General features: G+C 53.6%; 3 protein-coding genes across 3 annotated transcripts in view; 1 reads left to right on the top strand and 2 right to left on the bottom strand.

Annotated features, from left to right (window-relative positions):
• Positions 1 to 973: 973 nt before the first annotated feature.
• zbtb1 (zinc finger and BTB domain containing 1) lies at positions 974 to 4,378 on the bottom strand. Its single transcript, XM_080491231.1, has 2 exons — positions 4,185 to 4,378; positions 974 to 3,284 (listed from the first exon to the last, which is right to left on the bottom strand). Exon 2 carries the CDS (start codon positions 3,278 to 3,280, stop codon positions 1,202 to 1,204), a length of 2,079 nt encoding a protein of 692 aa, XP_080347357.1. The 5' UTR covers positions 3,281 to 3,284; positions 4,185 to 4,378; the 3' UTR covers positions 974 to 1,201.
• A 297-nt stretch (positions 4,379 to 4,675) lies between these two features.
• On the top strand, positions 4,676 to 8,332 carry zbtb25 (zinc finger and BTB domain containing 25). Its single transcript, XM_080490260.1, has 4 exons — positions 4,676 to 4,695; positions 4,943 to 5,066; positions 5,403 to 5,579; positions 5,672 to 8,332. The coding sequence occupies exons 3-4, from the start codon at positions 5,407 to 5,409 to the stop codon at positions 6,822 to 6,824; spliced, it is 1,326 nt and encodes a 441-aa protein (XP_080346386.1). The 5' UTR covers positions 4,676 to 4,695; positions 4,943 to 5,066; positions 5,403 to 5,406; the 3' UTR covers positions 6,825 to 8,332.
• A 480-nt stretch (positions 8,333 to 8,812) lies between these two features.
• Positions 8,813 to 13,818, bottom strand: part of LOC308126114 (C-1-tetrahydrofolate synthase, cytoplasmic-like) — a 7,029-nt gene continuing 2,023 nt past the window's right edge. The window contains exons 4-12 of the mRNA XM_080490248.1: positions 13,591 to 13,650; positions 12,875 to 12,928; positions 12,654 to 12,790; positions 12,451 to 12,551; positions 12,106 to 12,242; positions 11,004 to 11,115; positions 10,517 to 10,644; positions 9,562 to 9,620; positions 8,813 to 9,481 (exon numbers count right to left, since the gene is read on the bottom strand). Of these exons, the coding sequence (XP_080346374.1) occupies positions 9,567 to 9,620; positions 10,517 to 10,644; positions 11,004 to 11,115; positions 12,106 to 12,242; positions 12,451 to 12,551; positions 12,654 to 12,790; positions 12,875 to 12,928; positions 13,591 to 13,650 (783 nt within the window). The 3' untranslated portion in view covers positions 8,813 to 9,481; positions 9,562 to 9,566. The remainder of the gene's footprint in view (positions 9,482 to 9,561; positions 9,621 to 10,516; positions 10,645 to 11,003; positions 11,116 to 12,105; positions 12,243 to 12,450; positions 12,552 to 12,653; positions 12,791 to 12,874; positions 12,929 to 13,590; positions 13,651 to 13,818) is intronic.

Below are 13,818 nucleotides of genomic sequence, written 5' to 3'. Positions count from 1 at the left end.
CACAGCAGGCAGCAATAATTGTCTCGTTATCAGGCCTCCAGAGCTTCATGATTGTGTGTTTTGAAAAAACTGACATGTACGCGGTCATGTCATGTTAGGCGAACTGATGTCAGACACAAAACTCCAACTTTAGGAAATAACACCAACTGTTTCCACGGATCATGATTGGATCATAACCCAGACTACAGCACCTCCTCCGATCCCATCCAAATTTCAGATTGAAGTGTTTAAATGGTGCAAATTTTATCCCGTCGGCATTTTATCAGGTTCATTTTGGTCCATAAAACCACAGATATTGAGTCACAGTGTCACATTGAGTGAAACAAACCATACTGGAGTGGACGGAGGTCCTCATCCAATATGGCAACTGTGCGGAACAAACAAACCATACCGGGGTTGAAGGGGATCCTCATCCAAGATGGCGACTGAAAGGGAGAAACCAAAGAAACCATACTGAGGTTGAAGGGGATCCTCATCCAAGTTGGCGATTGTGTGGGAGAAACCAAAGAAAAACCATACTGGAATGAAATTAAATCCTCATCCAAGATGGCGGCCATGCAGACGCATCAGCTCCAACACACAGTAGCAATCACTGAGGAGTTTCATATGTCCACGTGTCTACCTACAAGTGTTGTCCTTGGGGCAGACGTGACACGTCTCACTCCACTGAGGGACGGGGGGGAAATGAGACTAGTGACATTTCTAAAGAATTTTACAGCAACAGAGGACGGCAACTAGTTCACACACACACACACACACACACACACACACACACACACACACACACACACACACACACACACACACACACACACACACACACACACACACACACACACACACACACACACACACACACACACACACACACACACACACACACACACACACACACACACAGAGTACCACCAGGAGCCACTGGGGGCGCTGGCCTCCACCACACCAGAATCCAAGGAAAGACTGAGATGAATGAAAACCTGACGGGACTCTTTAATCTGGCAGATCGTACAAACACAAACATACACAAACCTCTGCCCACGGGAGGCGGTAAGCCCCGCCCACGGGAGGCGGTAAGCCCCGCTCGTGGAGGGTTCTGCATATATGTTAAAAGTGCAGGTTACAGTTTGTTTTTGGTGTTCAAGTGCATCGTTTGTTCTCACAGTTATGGCTTCATAGTGGCAGCCGGGCGTGCCGGCGCCCCCTAAAGTCTCTTGGTGTGTTTGGAGTTGTAGTGACTCCTCATGTCCTTGCGCAGGCGGAACTTCTCGCCACAGACGCCGCAGATGTAGAGGTGGACGTCCATGTGCTTCTCCAGCTGCTCGCCGCCGGGGAAGATCTGGAAGCACACCTGGCAGATGGTCTCGCCCGCCGACAGATGGGAGATCATGTGACGGACGTGGTCGTGTTTCAGGAAGGTTCCCTGGTCGCAGACGGGGCAGACGTAGCGCGCCATGCCACGGTGCATGTCGGTGTGCAGCCGCAATTGCCGCTCGCGCAGGAACTGCTTCCCGCAGGTCTGGCAGGTGAACTGCTTCTCCTTGGTGTGCACGGTGTAGTGCTCGCGGAGGTGGCAGCGCTGGTAGAAGCCTTTGCCGCAGATGCTGCAGAAGTGTTTGCGGCGGTGGTCCGGCTCGCCACCGTCCTCCAGTGCCACCGGCCGGAACAACTCCTGGTCGTGGCAGGTCAGGGCGTGCTCCAGTGCCAGAGTCTCATTCTGGAACAGCAGGCCGCAGTGAGGGCAGGCCAGGTCGCCCGCCTCCAGGTCACCCGCCTCCAAGTCGCCCGCCTCCAGGAGGCTCTCGTCCAGCCCCTGCGGTTCCTCCAGCAGCGAGGCCTCGTCTTCGCCGGGAGAGTCCGAGTCGCCGCCGTGGGCCTCGCCGCAGCGCTCGGCGTGCTCCAGGAGCTGCCGGCCTTTGATGAGCACCTGACCGCACCTCCCACAGGCACAGATGTGTCCCATGTGGTTGGACAGGTAGTGGGCGGACTTGTCCTCCTCTGCTAGCAGAGCGCCGCACAGTTCACAAGGGGCACCGTCGGCATCCTGCTTCTCCTCCTTGAACTTCAGGAGCTTGGTGGGAATTCCCGAGTCGTCGCCGCTCGACATGTGGCCTTCGAAAGCCTCGTTGCTGTTCTCCAACCCGGACGTACTGGGTTCCGGTTGCCGTTCTGACCCCGCCCTCTCCCGTGGCGCGTCTCTTCTTGTGGCGCGTGGGCCAACCCGGACAATCTCCATCTCCGGAATCGCGCTCTCCTCCGGCTCAGTCTTGATGTTCTTGGCCGACCCTGGGTCGCCGTCTGTTCCAGCAGCCACCGACCTGATGGAGAGGTCGGCGTCCGCCTTGGCCTCGGGCCAGTCGTCCTCTCCTTTGCAGCGGACCTGGTGATCCTCCGCGCTCTCGGAGGTGGAGCTCTCGGCCCTGCCGGAGTCGTTGTCGCCTTCGTTGCCTCTGGGTGGATGATAGGACTTCCTGTTGGTGCAGGTCAGGATGTGTTCGATGAGAAGCTTCTCGCAGCTGAAGACAAAGCCGCAGTCGTCGCAGGTGTAGGTCCGTCCGAACCGCGGGCGGTCTTTGAGGGTGGCGCTCCTGCCGCCAGACCTCTTCCGCAGGTCACACGGCTGCTCGGACGACGCTTCTGCTGCCGGCGGCAGTCCGATCGGAGGGGCCGTCACCACCAGCTCCTCCACCGCCGCCCGTCTGCCGGCGGCTGCCGGCGGCAGCGCCGGTGCCACAGGACGGCCGGTGCCGGTGCCGGTGCCGGTGCCGCTGCCGGTGGCTTTGGGTCCAGGTTCTCCTTCGGGCACGGCGGGCCTCGCCTGCTCGTACATCCGAACTCCAAACATCATTTTCCCCCCGGCGGGCCCGGCGGAGGAGCTGGACGAGGACGAGGATGCCGAGGAGGACGGCGTGAGGTTCGAGCTCCTGATGTCACGCAGGTCGTCGAGGGAGTCGGGGATGTAGTACATCTGCAAGTACGCCATGGACGCCTTCAGCTCCTCGAACTCGTAGCTCCCAACCACGATGCGCCCGAGGTACATGAGCTGCAGGATGAGGTCGAAGCACTCAGCGCTGATCTGCATGTTGCTGAGGTCCAACCGGCCCGCCCCCTGCTGGTCGCGGATGAACATCATCCTGAAGTAGGAGCTGCAGGCGGCCAGCACGGCCTTGTGGGCCCGGAAGTAGATGTCCCCGATGGCGATGAGGCAGTCACACAGGAAGCCCCACTCGCGCTGGTTGTTGAGCTGCTGGAGGACGTGGTCGCTGTGGCTCGGCCTCGCCATCGCCCTGCGGAACAAAGCAGACGGTCAGTCCTCCAGAACCTCGTCCCAGCCAGACCCTGGCTTTAGGAGTCCTGAGAGGACCAGGACCAAACCGAGGGGTCTGGTTACACCCCAGGAGCCCGACCTCATCATTCTGGTGATGTATAAATAATATGAATATTTCTTTATATATGAATTTTTAATCAATGTGCAAAACCACATTGGACGTAACATGTTATTGTCAGCAATTCTTCCAAATAACAAGTAAAGTAAGGGATTACATTTGCATAAACGTACTTTCCCTCGCAGCTAAACAGGTGAGACTTTCATTTTCAATTATTTTACTGCTGTATTTTATTTACATCGAGTCGAATGAAGGAGTATATACACAAAAAGAATTTTGTTTTTGCTGGAATATGAAAAATCACAACAGAAGAAATACTTGCTTTATTTCACTAAAATATTGTACAATGTGCAGAAAATAGTTATAAATGTTTAACGATTTTCTTCAAGCTACTTACTTCTGCTTGATGTAATGTGAATAAAGTTAAAAGACTGAAACTAACAAAACAAGTTTAAATAAAGACTTTGATTCAGTGTGAAGAGAATAGAATTAAAAAGTAATTATATTAATTACAAAAGTAAAGAAAAAGTGCTCGGAGAAGTAATCAGTAACTTATTACTACTTCCGAGTAACCTGAGCATCTTTCTGTATATTAGTCTTGAAGAGTTGAAACTGGAGCCTTTGACTTTGAAACGCAGCACCGGATGCGGGATGTCAGAGTCGCTTGATGACGTCACTGAGCTGTCGCTTGCTCTCTCCCGCAAACTGCCCCGCCGCCCCCGCACCGCACCGCCCCGCATCCAGCAGGCCGCGGGGAGCGTCCACCGCAGCCGGCGGAGGAGCGCCGCGGCCCGGACTCACCGTGCTGGAGGAGCCCGGCGGAGGAGCTGCTGCTGCTGGCGGCGCGGAGCGAGCGGAGCTCCGGGGAGGAGCGACGGTCCAGGCGGGGAGACGAGAACCGCGGAACGACGACACTTCTCCTCCTTCTTACTCCTCCTTTCAGCGAGACTTCTTCTTCTTCTTCTTCTCCTTCCTCCTCTTCTTCTTCTCCTCTGTCCTCCTCCTCTTCTTTTTCCGGTCGCTGGAGGACTTCCGCCCACACCTCTTCAAAATAAAAGAACCAGTTATTTTTCTTCCTGTTAGTATATCACAGGCGTGCTCTCTCTCTCTCTCTCTCTCTCTCTCTCTCTCTCTCTCTCTCTCTCTCTCTCTCTCTCTCTCTCTCTCTCTCTCTCTCTCTCTCTCTCTCTCTCTCATCATCTCAGTATAAACATCTGGGGGTCAGGAATGATGATGATGATGGTGATGTGATGGCAGATGATGATGATGATCGTGATGATGGTGATAAAGGATGATGATTATTGCGATGAAGGTGATGATAATAATGAAGGTGACGATGATGATGAAGGCATGGTGATGAAAAAGATGTTGAAAGTGGAGGTGGATAATTATGATGGTGATGATGATGAAGGTGGAGGTGATAATTATGATGAAGGTGATGATGATAATGATGGTGATTATCGTGATGAAGATGATGGTGAAAGTGATGAAGATACTGATGCTTTGTGTTCGGGGTCGCCTTCACACCTCCGGTTTTGTTTGTTGTCTGTTGTTTACAGTCTCACGTCGGGACACGTGACCAGCCCCGCCGAGCGTTCCTCTCGCGAGACGTGACGCGTCTCACCGCGAGATCGGCTCTGCAGCAGCAGCTCGGCTCGTGAGGACAATCTGCTCGTTTCTGTGGTAAGAGGGAGGATTACAGCGCGCGCGCGTGCACCGTGTGTGTGTGTAGCGGTCGGCCGGCGGGTGCGTGCCTATTGCCGGGGCGTGTGCACGCTTCTGTGCACGCGTGTCGGTGCAGATGATGAGGACGGTCTGACTGAATGAAGGATGGGGGCTGCACGGGCGCGATCCCGCGTGCACGCGCACAGCCGTGCTGGTGTCCAGTGTGTGCGTCTGTACAGGTGTGTGTGTGTCGCAGGGACATAGAAGTGTTATCTCACAGTGTGTGTGTGTGTGTGTGTGTGTGTGTGTGTGTGTGTGTGTGTGTGTGTGTGTGTGTGTGTGTGTGTCTTCCAGGGACATGGAGGTGTCGTCTCACAGCCTCTTCCTGCTGCAGCAGCTCAACGTTCAGCGTGAGTTTGGGTTCCTGTGCGACTGTACGGTTGCCATTGGTAACGTGTACTTCAAAGCCCACCGGGCGGTGCTGGCGGCGTTTTCCAACTACTTCAAGATGATCTTCATCCACCAGTCCAGGTGAGAGCGCTCCTCCTCCTCTTCCTCTTGATCTGTGTGTTGTGTGGTTGTGTGTGACGGTGGTTGTGTTGTTGTTGTTGTTGTGTCCTCAGCGAGTGCATAAAGATCCAGCCGACTGACATCCAGCCGGACGTGTTCAGCTACCTGCTGCACATCATGTACACCGGGACGTGTCCGAAGCAGCCGGTGGAGCCGAGCCGGCTGCAGGACGGCATCAAGTTCCTGCACGCCTATCAGCTGTGCCGCAAGCCCGGCGAGGGCGCCGGCGCCGCCATCGACGCCGCCGCCGCCGACGTGGTCCGCATGTCCAACCTGTACGGCATCCAGATCTCCTCCCAGCTGGCTGGCAAGGACAACGCCGGCGTCCCCGATGCCGCCGCCGAGGACGGGCGCTCCTCGGGCCGCGGCGCCCGCTCCCGGCTCGCCCTCGCCGTGGCGCTGGAGGGCATCGGCTCGGATGGCCCCGCCTCCGCACTGCGCAACGTCTGCTCGGTGGCGTCCGGCGACGACTCGGACATCTCCGCCCGCATCAAACAGGAGCGGGTGGAGGATGAGGAGGAGGATGAGGGGGCGGGGTCTCCGGCCGCCGGGGCGGGGTCTCCGGCGCCGGGGGGCAGTCCCGATCGCAGGCCCCTCGTCCTGCTCTGCCCCCGCTGCGGCGAGCGCTGCTCCTCCCCCGAGGGCCTGCGGGAGCACCTGTTCAGCCACGCCCTGGACCCCGCCCGCCTGATGGAGGGGCTGCCGCAGGGCGGCGAGCTGGACGCGGCATCGGAGGAAGGCCCGCCGGGCGCCGCGGAGCAGCTGGACGCCGGGTGTCTGGAGGAGGCGCTGCGGCAGAGCCAGGCGCTCGCCAGCCAGCTGGCTGCGGAGCTGAGGCGGAGCCGGGGAGGCGGTGGAAGCCCCGCCCCCGCCGCCACTGTCCCGCACTCGCGCAAACGGAAGATCGCCTGCGCCGTGTGCGGCCTGCGCTTCTGCCACAAGAGTCAGCTGCAAGAGCACATGTACACCCACACCGGCAGGCCGTCGCGCTACCACCGCTACAACCGCCTCTGCAGCCAGCTCTTCCAGGCCTCCGCCCACTTCTGTGAGAGCGGCGCCGGAGGCGGGGCCGGGGGCGGGGGCGGGGCCTCGGCTGCCGCGCTCTCTGAGGAAGCCAACAGGGACGTTCAGGACAACGGCAGCTCCTGCTACTCCCTGGACTCCGAGGTTTCCCAGGAGAGCGTGGACGGCGTGGCGGTGGAGTGACCGACCTACCTGTCCTACTTGTCCTACCTGTCCTACCTGTCTGTCTGTCCAACAGTCTTAATCTCCTCCTGGACCTCCAGTAACTTTTTATCCATTGTCAGAACCAGTTGAAACCAGTTGAAACTGGTCAGCTGACGTCTTCAGATGTTAAAAACAGGTTCGATAGGGGAGAGAAATACTCGAGTATAGTACGGGTACCTGAGTACTAATCTGTTACTCTGGGCTGGTCTCCATAGAAGAAGAGAGAAGGTTTGAAGAATGTCAGAGGTCACTGGAGGTCAAGGTTGGAGGTCACTGGAGGTCACTGGAGGTTGAGGTTGGAGATCACTGGAGGTCGGAGGTCACTGGAGGTCACGTGGTTCTCACTGGCTCCGGTGGAAAAAGACCCGGTTCTTTGGCGGTGCTCATTTAAGAACTGAACTAGAACCTGGTTCTTTTTGGTGGAAAAACCTTTTAAGTCTTTATGGTCGATAAAAACTTTCAAATGAATGAATCGAAAGCAAATCCACCACAGAACTCCACCCACTGTCTCGACTCCACCCACAGTGACCACCCACTGTCTCGACTCCACCCACAGTCTCAACTCCACCCACAGTCTCGACTCCACCCACAGTCTCTAACTCAGCCCACAGTGACTCCACCCACAGTCTCAACTCCACCCACAGTCTCAGCTCCACCCACAGTCTCAACTCCATGCTCTCCGCAAAGCTCGTGTGCTGACCGTACGCAGGCCGCGGTGCTCCACGACTGCGTCCACACTTCCATTACGTTCCATTACGTAACGTAACAATCCAGAAACCATCTCCACTTCTGCTCCCCGGCGTTCTCCACCTTTCCTCAAGTAGTTTATGTTTCACTTCAGGAGTTCTGAACCTCTGGATCTTTATTTTATTTAAATTGTGATTGTTCAGACGGGAGACTGAGGATCTCCTCACACAGGCGTCCAGTAGCTCTGGAGCATGAGCAGTCGACCGCAGAGGGTCGGAGCGCCCCCTAGTGTACGAGGGCGGTGACAACTTTGACGTTGCTGCGCCCTGCCGAGGGCATGGGAAGGCCTTCAGGTGTCTCAGGTGGTCGTTTCCCAACTCAAAGAGTCTTCTGTGAACCTGCAGGACTTTTCATCTGAAAGGGTTTGTTTCCTTCCTGCTGCACACAGATGTATCAGAGCCTTCCAGAACCTCCTGGAACCTTCCACAATTGCAGCTTCAGAAGGTTCCGTAAGGGTCCTCAGGTTCTAGAAGGTTTGGGTTTCTTTTGTTGTGGAATGTGTGAAAACATTTTGTGAAATTTTCAGACAATCGAGGAAATACATCTCTTTGTGCTCTTATTGTGGAGGAGGGACAGGAAGTGGCTGGTGCGTGTGCTCTTTTTGTGGTGGAGGGACAGGAAGTGGCTGGTGAATGTGCTCTTATTGTGGAGGAGGGACAGGAAGTGTCTATGTTTCAGTGTGGTTTTGTACAAATGTGTCTGTTTTTCATCATTTTGTAAATAAACGTCTTTTTCCACCAATCACAGCTCTGCTGTCTGACTGAACCAATCGCAGCTCTGCTGTCTGACTGAACCAATCGCAGCTCTGCTGTCTGACTGAACCAATCGCAGCTCTGCTGTCTGACTGAACCAATCGCAGCTCTGCTGTCTGACTGAACCAATCGCAGCTCTGCTGTCTGAACCAATCGCAGCTCTGCTGTCTGACTGAACCAATCGCAGCTCTGCTGTCTGACTGAACCAATCACAGCTCTGCTGTCTGACTGAACCAATCGCAGCTCTGCTGTCTGACTGAACCAATCGCAGCTCTGCTGTCTGACTGAACCAATCGCAGCTCTGCTGTCTGAACCAATCGCAGCTCTGCTGTCTGACTGAACCAATCGCAGCTCTGCTGTCTGAACCAATCGCAGCTCTGCTGTCTGACTGAACCAATCGCAGCTCTGCTGTCTGACTGAACCAATCACAGCTCTGCTGTCTGACTGAACCAATCACAGACACGGTTTGGATGTTTTAAAGTTTTAATCATTTTTGGTTCTTGACAAGTCGTCTGGGTTTTTCTTCATGTTGTGATTGGACAGGATGCTCATGTCTTGTTTTTGTTGTTTTTCATGTTTTTTGTGTTGTTTGCTTAGTGTGTTTTTTATTTATTACATCCGCCAAGGACACGATAAAATAATTGGTGTATATTTATCTGTATGTCTGTTCGCAAAATTACATCAAAACTACGGCACGGATTTTCATGGAATTTTTCACCACAGATGGGTATTAGGTCAGGCAAGATTTATTTATTTGTTTATTTCCGAACATGTACGAAAAATAAAAGAAACACACCGAATGAAATTCCATTAAATTTTGGAGGTGAGCTGGAATCATTAATTCTTTTCCTAGTCCAGGTCAACCTTTGGCGGCCTCAGAAATCTCTGATTGCTCTTGTTTATCTTGTGGTTTTGTTGTTTTGTTATTCCTCTTGTTGTCGTTTGGATGTGTTTGTTGTTGTTTTGTGAGTGGTTGTTTATTTGTTTCTCCTGTTGTTGTTTTGGAGGCCGACAGCAACCCCATGTCTCTCTGTCAGTTGTTGACGTGTTTCAGACTTCCTGCGTCTCAGACGGTGAAAAACAAACTGTCAACATGTTGAAGAACATCCAGACAGTCGTGTCCTCTCTGGTCCCCCGCTAACAAACAAACAAACAAACAAACAAACAATGAGGGGTGTGACACTTGAGATAGTTCGATTGTATGAAATCTGTTTCACCTGTTTCAGCGGCCAGATTGACTCCGACTCAGAAACCGCTGAGCACTGCGCACCGTGTTCTGAAACAAACAGGAAACAGATCAACAACAACAACCAGCGTTACTACGACAGTAATAACTTTAACTAAAACCACAACAACACTGAAACCAACAGCAGGAATAAGGACGACAACAACCAGACTGAAAACAAGATGAATACAACAAAAGGCCAACAACAACAACGAATAGGACGAGCATTCACAAACCAGTAGCAACAGCTTTAAAAATACAACACCACCACTGACATACATAACAACAACAACAACAAAAAAAACTCTTGACAAAAGGAGGCTGAACAAAGTCTGAGTCTCTCCTGAACTCTGAGTTTCCGGTTCCAAAACAGCTGATCCGAATAAGTTCAATCAACTCTGCAGGTCCTGTTTAGTCTGTTACCATGGTGACAGCCAGCAGCATTCAGTCTGTAACCATGGTGACAGCCAGCAGCGTTCAGTCTGTTCAGTCTGTTACCATGGTGACATCCAGCAGCGTTCAGTCTGTTCAGTCTGTTACCATGGTGACATCCAGCAGCGTTCAGTCTGTTACCATGGTGACAGCCAGCAGCATTCAGTCTGTTACCATGGTGACAGCCAGCAGCGTCTGTTTTGTCTGTTACCATGGTGACAGCCAGCAAGGTCTGTTTCGTCTGTTACCATGGTGTCTTATCAACTCCATTCCAGAAAGAGAGCTGAATTTAACTCTGAGTCAGTCACCATGGTAACAGACTGTGACTACAATCAGGGCTCCATTGATGAAGCTTTTTGTTGTGGTTGTTCAGGCGCATAACTCAGGGTTCACATACTCTGAGTTGATTGAACTAATTGATTGATTCAGAGTTCAGAAGAGACTCAAGAGTTGGTTCAACCTCCTTCCTGGAAAACACCCAACAACAACAACAACAACAACAAGTGAAGCTTTACCTCCATCAGCATGGCCACTGTCATAGGCCCCACCCCTCCCGGAACAGGGGTGATGAATCCTGCTCTCTGATAGGCTGAGGCGTAGTGAACGTCTCCGACCACACGTTTCCCGCCGGCCTTCGTGTCGTCTGTCAGAGGTCATGAATGTTAACAAGCAGCGAAGCAATCAGAACGATTGATCATCTTCTTCAGTCGCTCAGTGGAAAGTTTCTTCTTTGTAAGAAGAAGAATTGACAAAAACAGATGAAGAAACCATGACGTGCATTCTGACCCCCCCCCACCACACACACGCACACAACGAGGTACTGAACCCTGACCCCCCCACCAAGGTACTGAACCCTGACCCCCCCCCCCACACCGAGGTACTGAACCCTGACCCCCCCCACTGAGGCACTGAACTCTGACCCCCCACCAAGATAGTGAACCCTGACCCTCAAGTTGTATTCGCAGAGGTACCAATAAAGTTGAGTTGAATTGAAGGTTGTACCTGCAACGTAGTTGATTCCACAGTCGATGACCACCGCTCCTTCTTTCAACCAATCACCATGAACCATCTCCGCTCGGCCGGCACCCACCACCAAGATGTCTGCACGGGACACCTGGAGACAGAGAGAGAGGGAGAGGGAGGTAGTGAGAGGGGAGGTTCCTCAGGAAGAGAACAGAAGAGGTTCTTCAGGAGGACAGAGGAGGTTCTGCAGGATGAGGACAGATGATGTTCCTCAGGAGAACAAAGGAGGTTCTTCATGAGGAGAACAGAGGAGGTTTCACAGAGGGAGAACAGAAGATGTTCCTCAGGAGAACAGAGGAGGTTTCACAGAGGGAGAACAGAAGATGTTCCTCAGGAGAACAGAGGAGGTTCCTCAGGGGGAAAACAGAAGATGTTCCTCAGGAGGAGAACAGAGGAGGTTCCTCAGGGGGAAAACAGAAGATGTTCCTCAGGGGGAGAACAGAGGCGGTTCCTCAAGAGGAGAACAGAGGAGGTTCCTCTGGGGGAAAACAGAAGATGTTCCTCAGGAGGAGAACAGAAGATGTTCCTCAGGAGAACAGAGGAGGTTTCACAGAGGGAGAACAGAGGAGGTTCCTCAGGGGGAAAACAGAAGATGTTCCTCAGGAGGAGAACAGAGGAGGTTCCTCAGGGGGAAAACAGAAGATGTTCCTCAGGAGAACAGAGGAGGTTTCTCAGGGGGAGAACAGAGGCGTTTCCTCAGGAGGAGAACAGAGGAGGTTCCTCTGGGGGAAAACAGAAGATGTTCCTCAGGAGGACAACAGAGGAGGTTCCTCAGGGGGAAAACAGAAGATGTTCCTCAGGAGAACAGAGGCGGTTCCTCAGGGGGAAAACAGAGGCGGTTCCTCAGGAGAACAGAGGTGGTTCCTCAGGAGGAGAACAGAGGAGGTTCCTCAGGGGGAAAACAGAAGATGTTCCTCAGGAGAACAGAGGCGGTTCCTCAGGAGGAGAACAGAGGAGGTTCCTCAGGGGGAAAACAGAAGATGTTCCTCAGGAGAACAGAGGCGGTTCCTCAGGGGGAAAACAGAGGCGGTTCCTCAGGAGAACAGAGGAGGTTCTTCAGGGGGAGAACAAGGAGGTTCACCTGCTCCGGCAAGTCGGAGGTCTTGGAGTGGCAGCAGGTCACGGTGGCGTGGTTCCACAGCAGGAGATCATGCATCGGAGAACCAACGATCTTACTGCGACCAATCACCACGGCGTGCTTCCCCTCCACAGACACACCTGCACAGGTACGTGACGGGCTCAAGCTCTGGACCAACCAGACTACAGCTACATGCTACTGTGGGAACACCGCTGAGTTGACACACACACACACACACACACACACACACACACACACACACACACACACACACACACACACACACACACACACACACACACACACACACACACACACACACACACACACACACACACACACAATTACCCGTCTGTCTGATGAGCTCCATGCAGCCGTTGGGCGTGCACGGCAGGAAGCAGTCGTCCAGGTCGCCTCGAGACAACCGACCTGCGTTGATACAACTCAGACTGAATACACACACACACACACACACACACACACACACACACACACGGCCTCAGGTCAGTGTGAAGCGGCGGCGCCCTGCGCTCCGTCTGGCAGGCACTGACCCGTCCACGTCCTTGTCCGGACACACAGTGTTGGTGACCAGCTGGCTGTGGATGGGGTGGGCGGAGTCTAATGGCAGCTGGACGATCAGACCGTGGACCGCCGGGTTCTGGTTCACCGCCATGATGCTCTGCAGAACCTGCAGGACCAGCCGGACCGGCACAGGGTCAGCAGGTCACCGTGTCAGGCCCGCGGGCCTCGAGGTTACGAAGACTCTTCCTACCTCGTTCTGCGTGGTCGACCTCGGCAGCCTCACGTGTTTCGCCTCGATCCCGATCTGAAGACCAAACACACATCTGGTCCACAAACTGATCTCTGTTTGGAGGTCTACTAGAGTCTGGAGGTCCACTAGAGTCTGGAGGACTAGAGTCTAGAGGTCTAGAGTCTGGAGGTCCACTAGAATCTGGAGGTCTACTAGAGTCTGGAGGTCCACTAGAGGCTGGAGGTCTACTAGAAACTGGAGGTCCACTAGAGTCTGGAGGTCCACTAGAATCTGGAGGTCTACTAGAGGCTGGAGGTCTACTAGAGTCTGGAGGTCTAGAATCTGGAGGTCTACTAGAGGCTGGAGGTCCACTAGAAACTGGAGGTCCACTAGAGTCTGGAGGACTAGAGTCTGGAGGTCCACTAGAATCTGGAGGTCCACTAGAGTCTGGAGGTCTACTAGAATCTGGAGGTCCACTAGAGTCTGGAGGTCTACTAGAATCTGGAGGTCTACTAGAGTCTGGAGGTCCACTAGAGTCTGGAGATCCACTAGAGTCTGGAGGACTAGAGTCTGGAGGTCTACTAGAATCTGGAGGTCTACTAGAGTCTGGAGGTCCACTAGAGTCTGGAGGTCCACTAGAGTCTGGAGGTCTTCTAGAGTCTGGAGGTCCACTAGAGTCTGGAGGTCCACTAGAGTCTGGAGGTCCACTAGAGTCTGGAGGACTAGAATCCTCTCACCTCGGCTGCAGCTTTCAGTTTGGTGCTGATGTAAAGATTTGAATCATCTCGGTCTCCAACCTGCAAGACATCTTCATCATCATCATCTTCATCACCACCAATCATCATCATCATCATCATCATCATCATCATCATCGGTCTCTTGGGCAGAGACGTCTCTCCCTTGAGGACAGACTCTGTGGAGGACTAAATTCCTAAAGCAGAGCAGCACCATGAAATAATTAAGTT

Source organism: Lipophrys pholis (assembly GCF_963383615.2).
Source record: "Lipophrys pholis genome assembly, chromosome: 21".
In the NCBI taxonomy this organism is placed as follows: domain Eukaryota; kingdom Metazoa; phylum Chordata; class Actinopteri; order Blenniiformes; family Blenniidae; genus Lipophrys; species Lipophrys pholis.
This window is presented reverse-complemented; position numbering and strand designations above follow the sequence as displayed.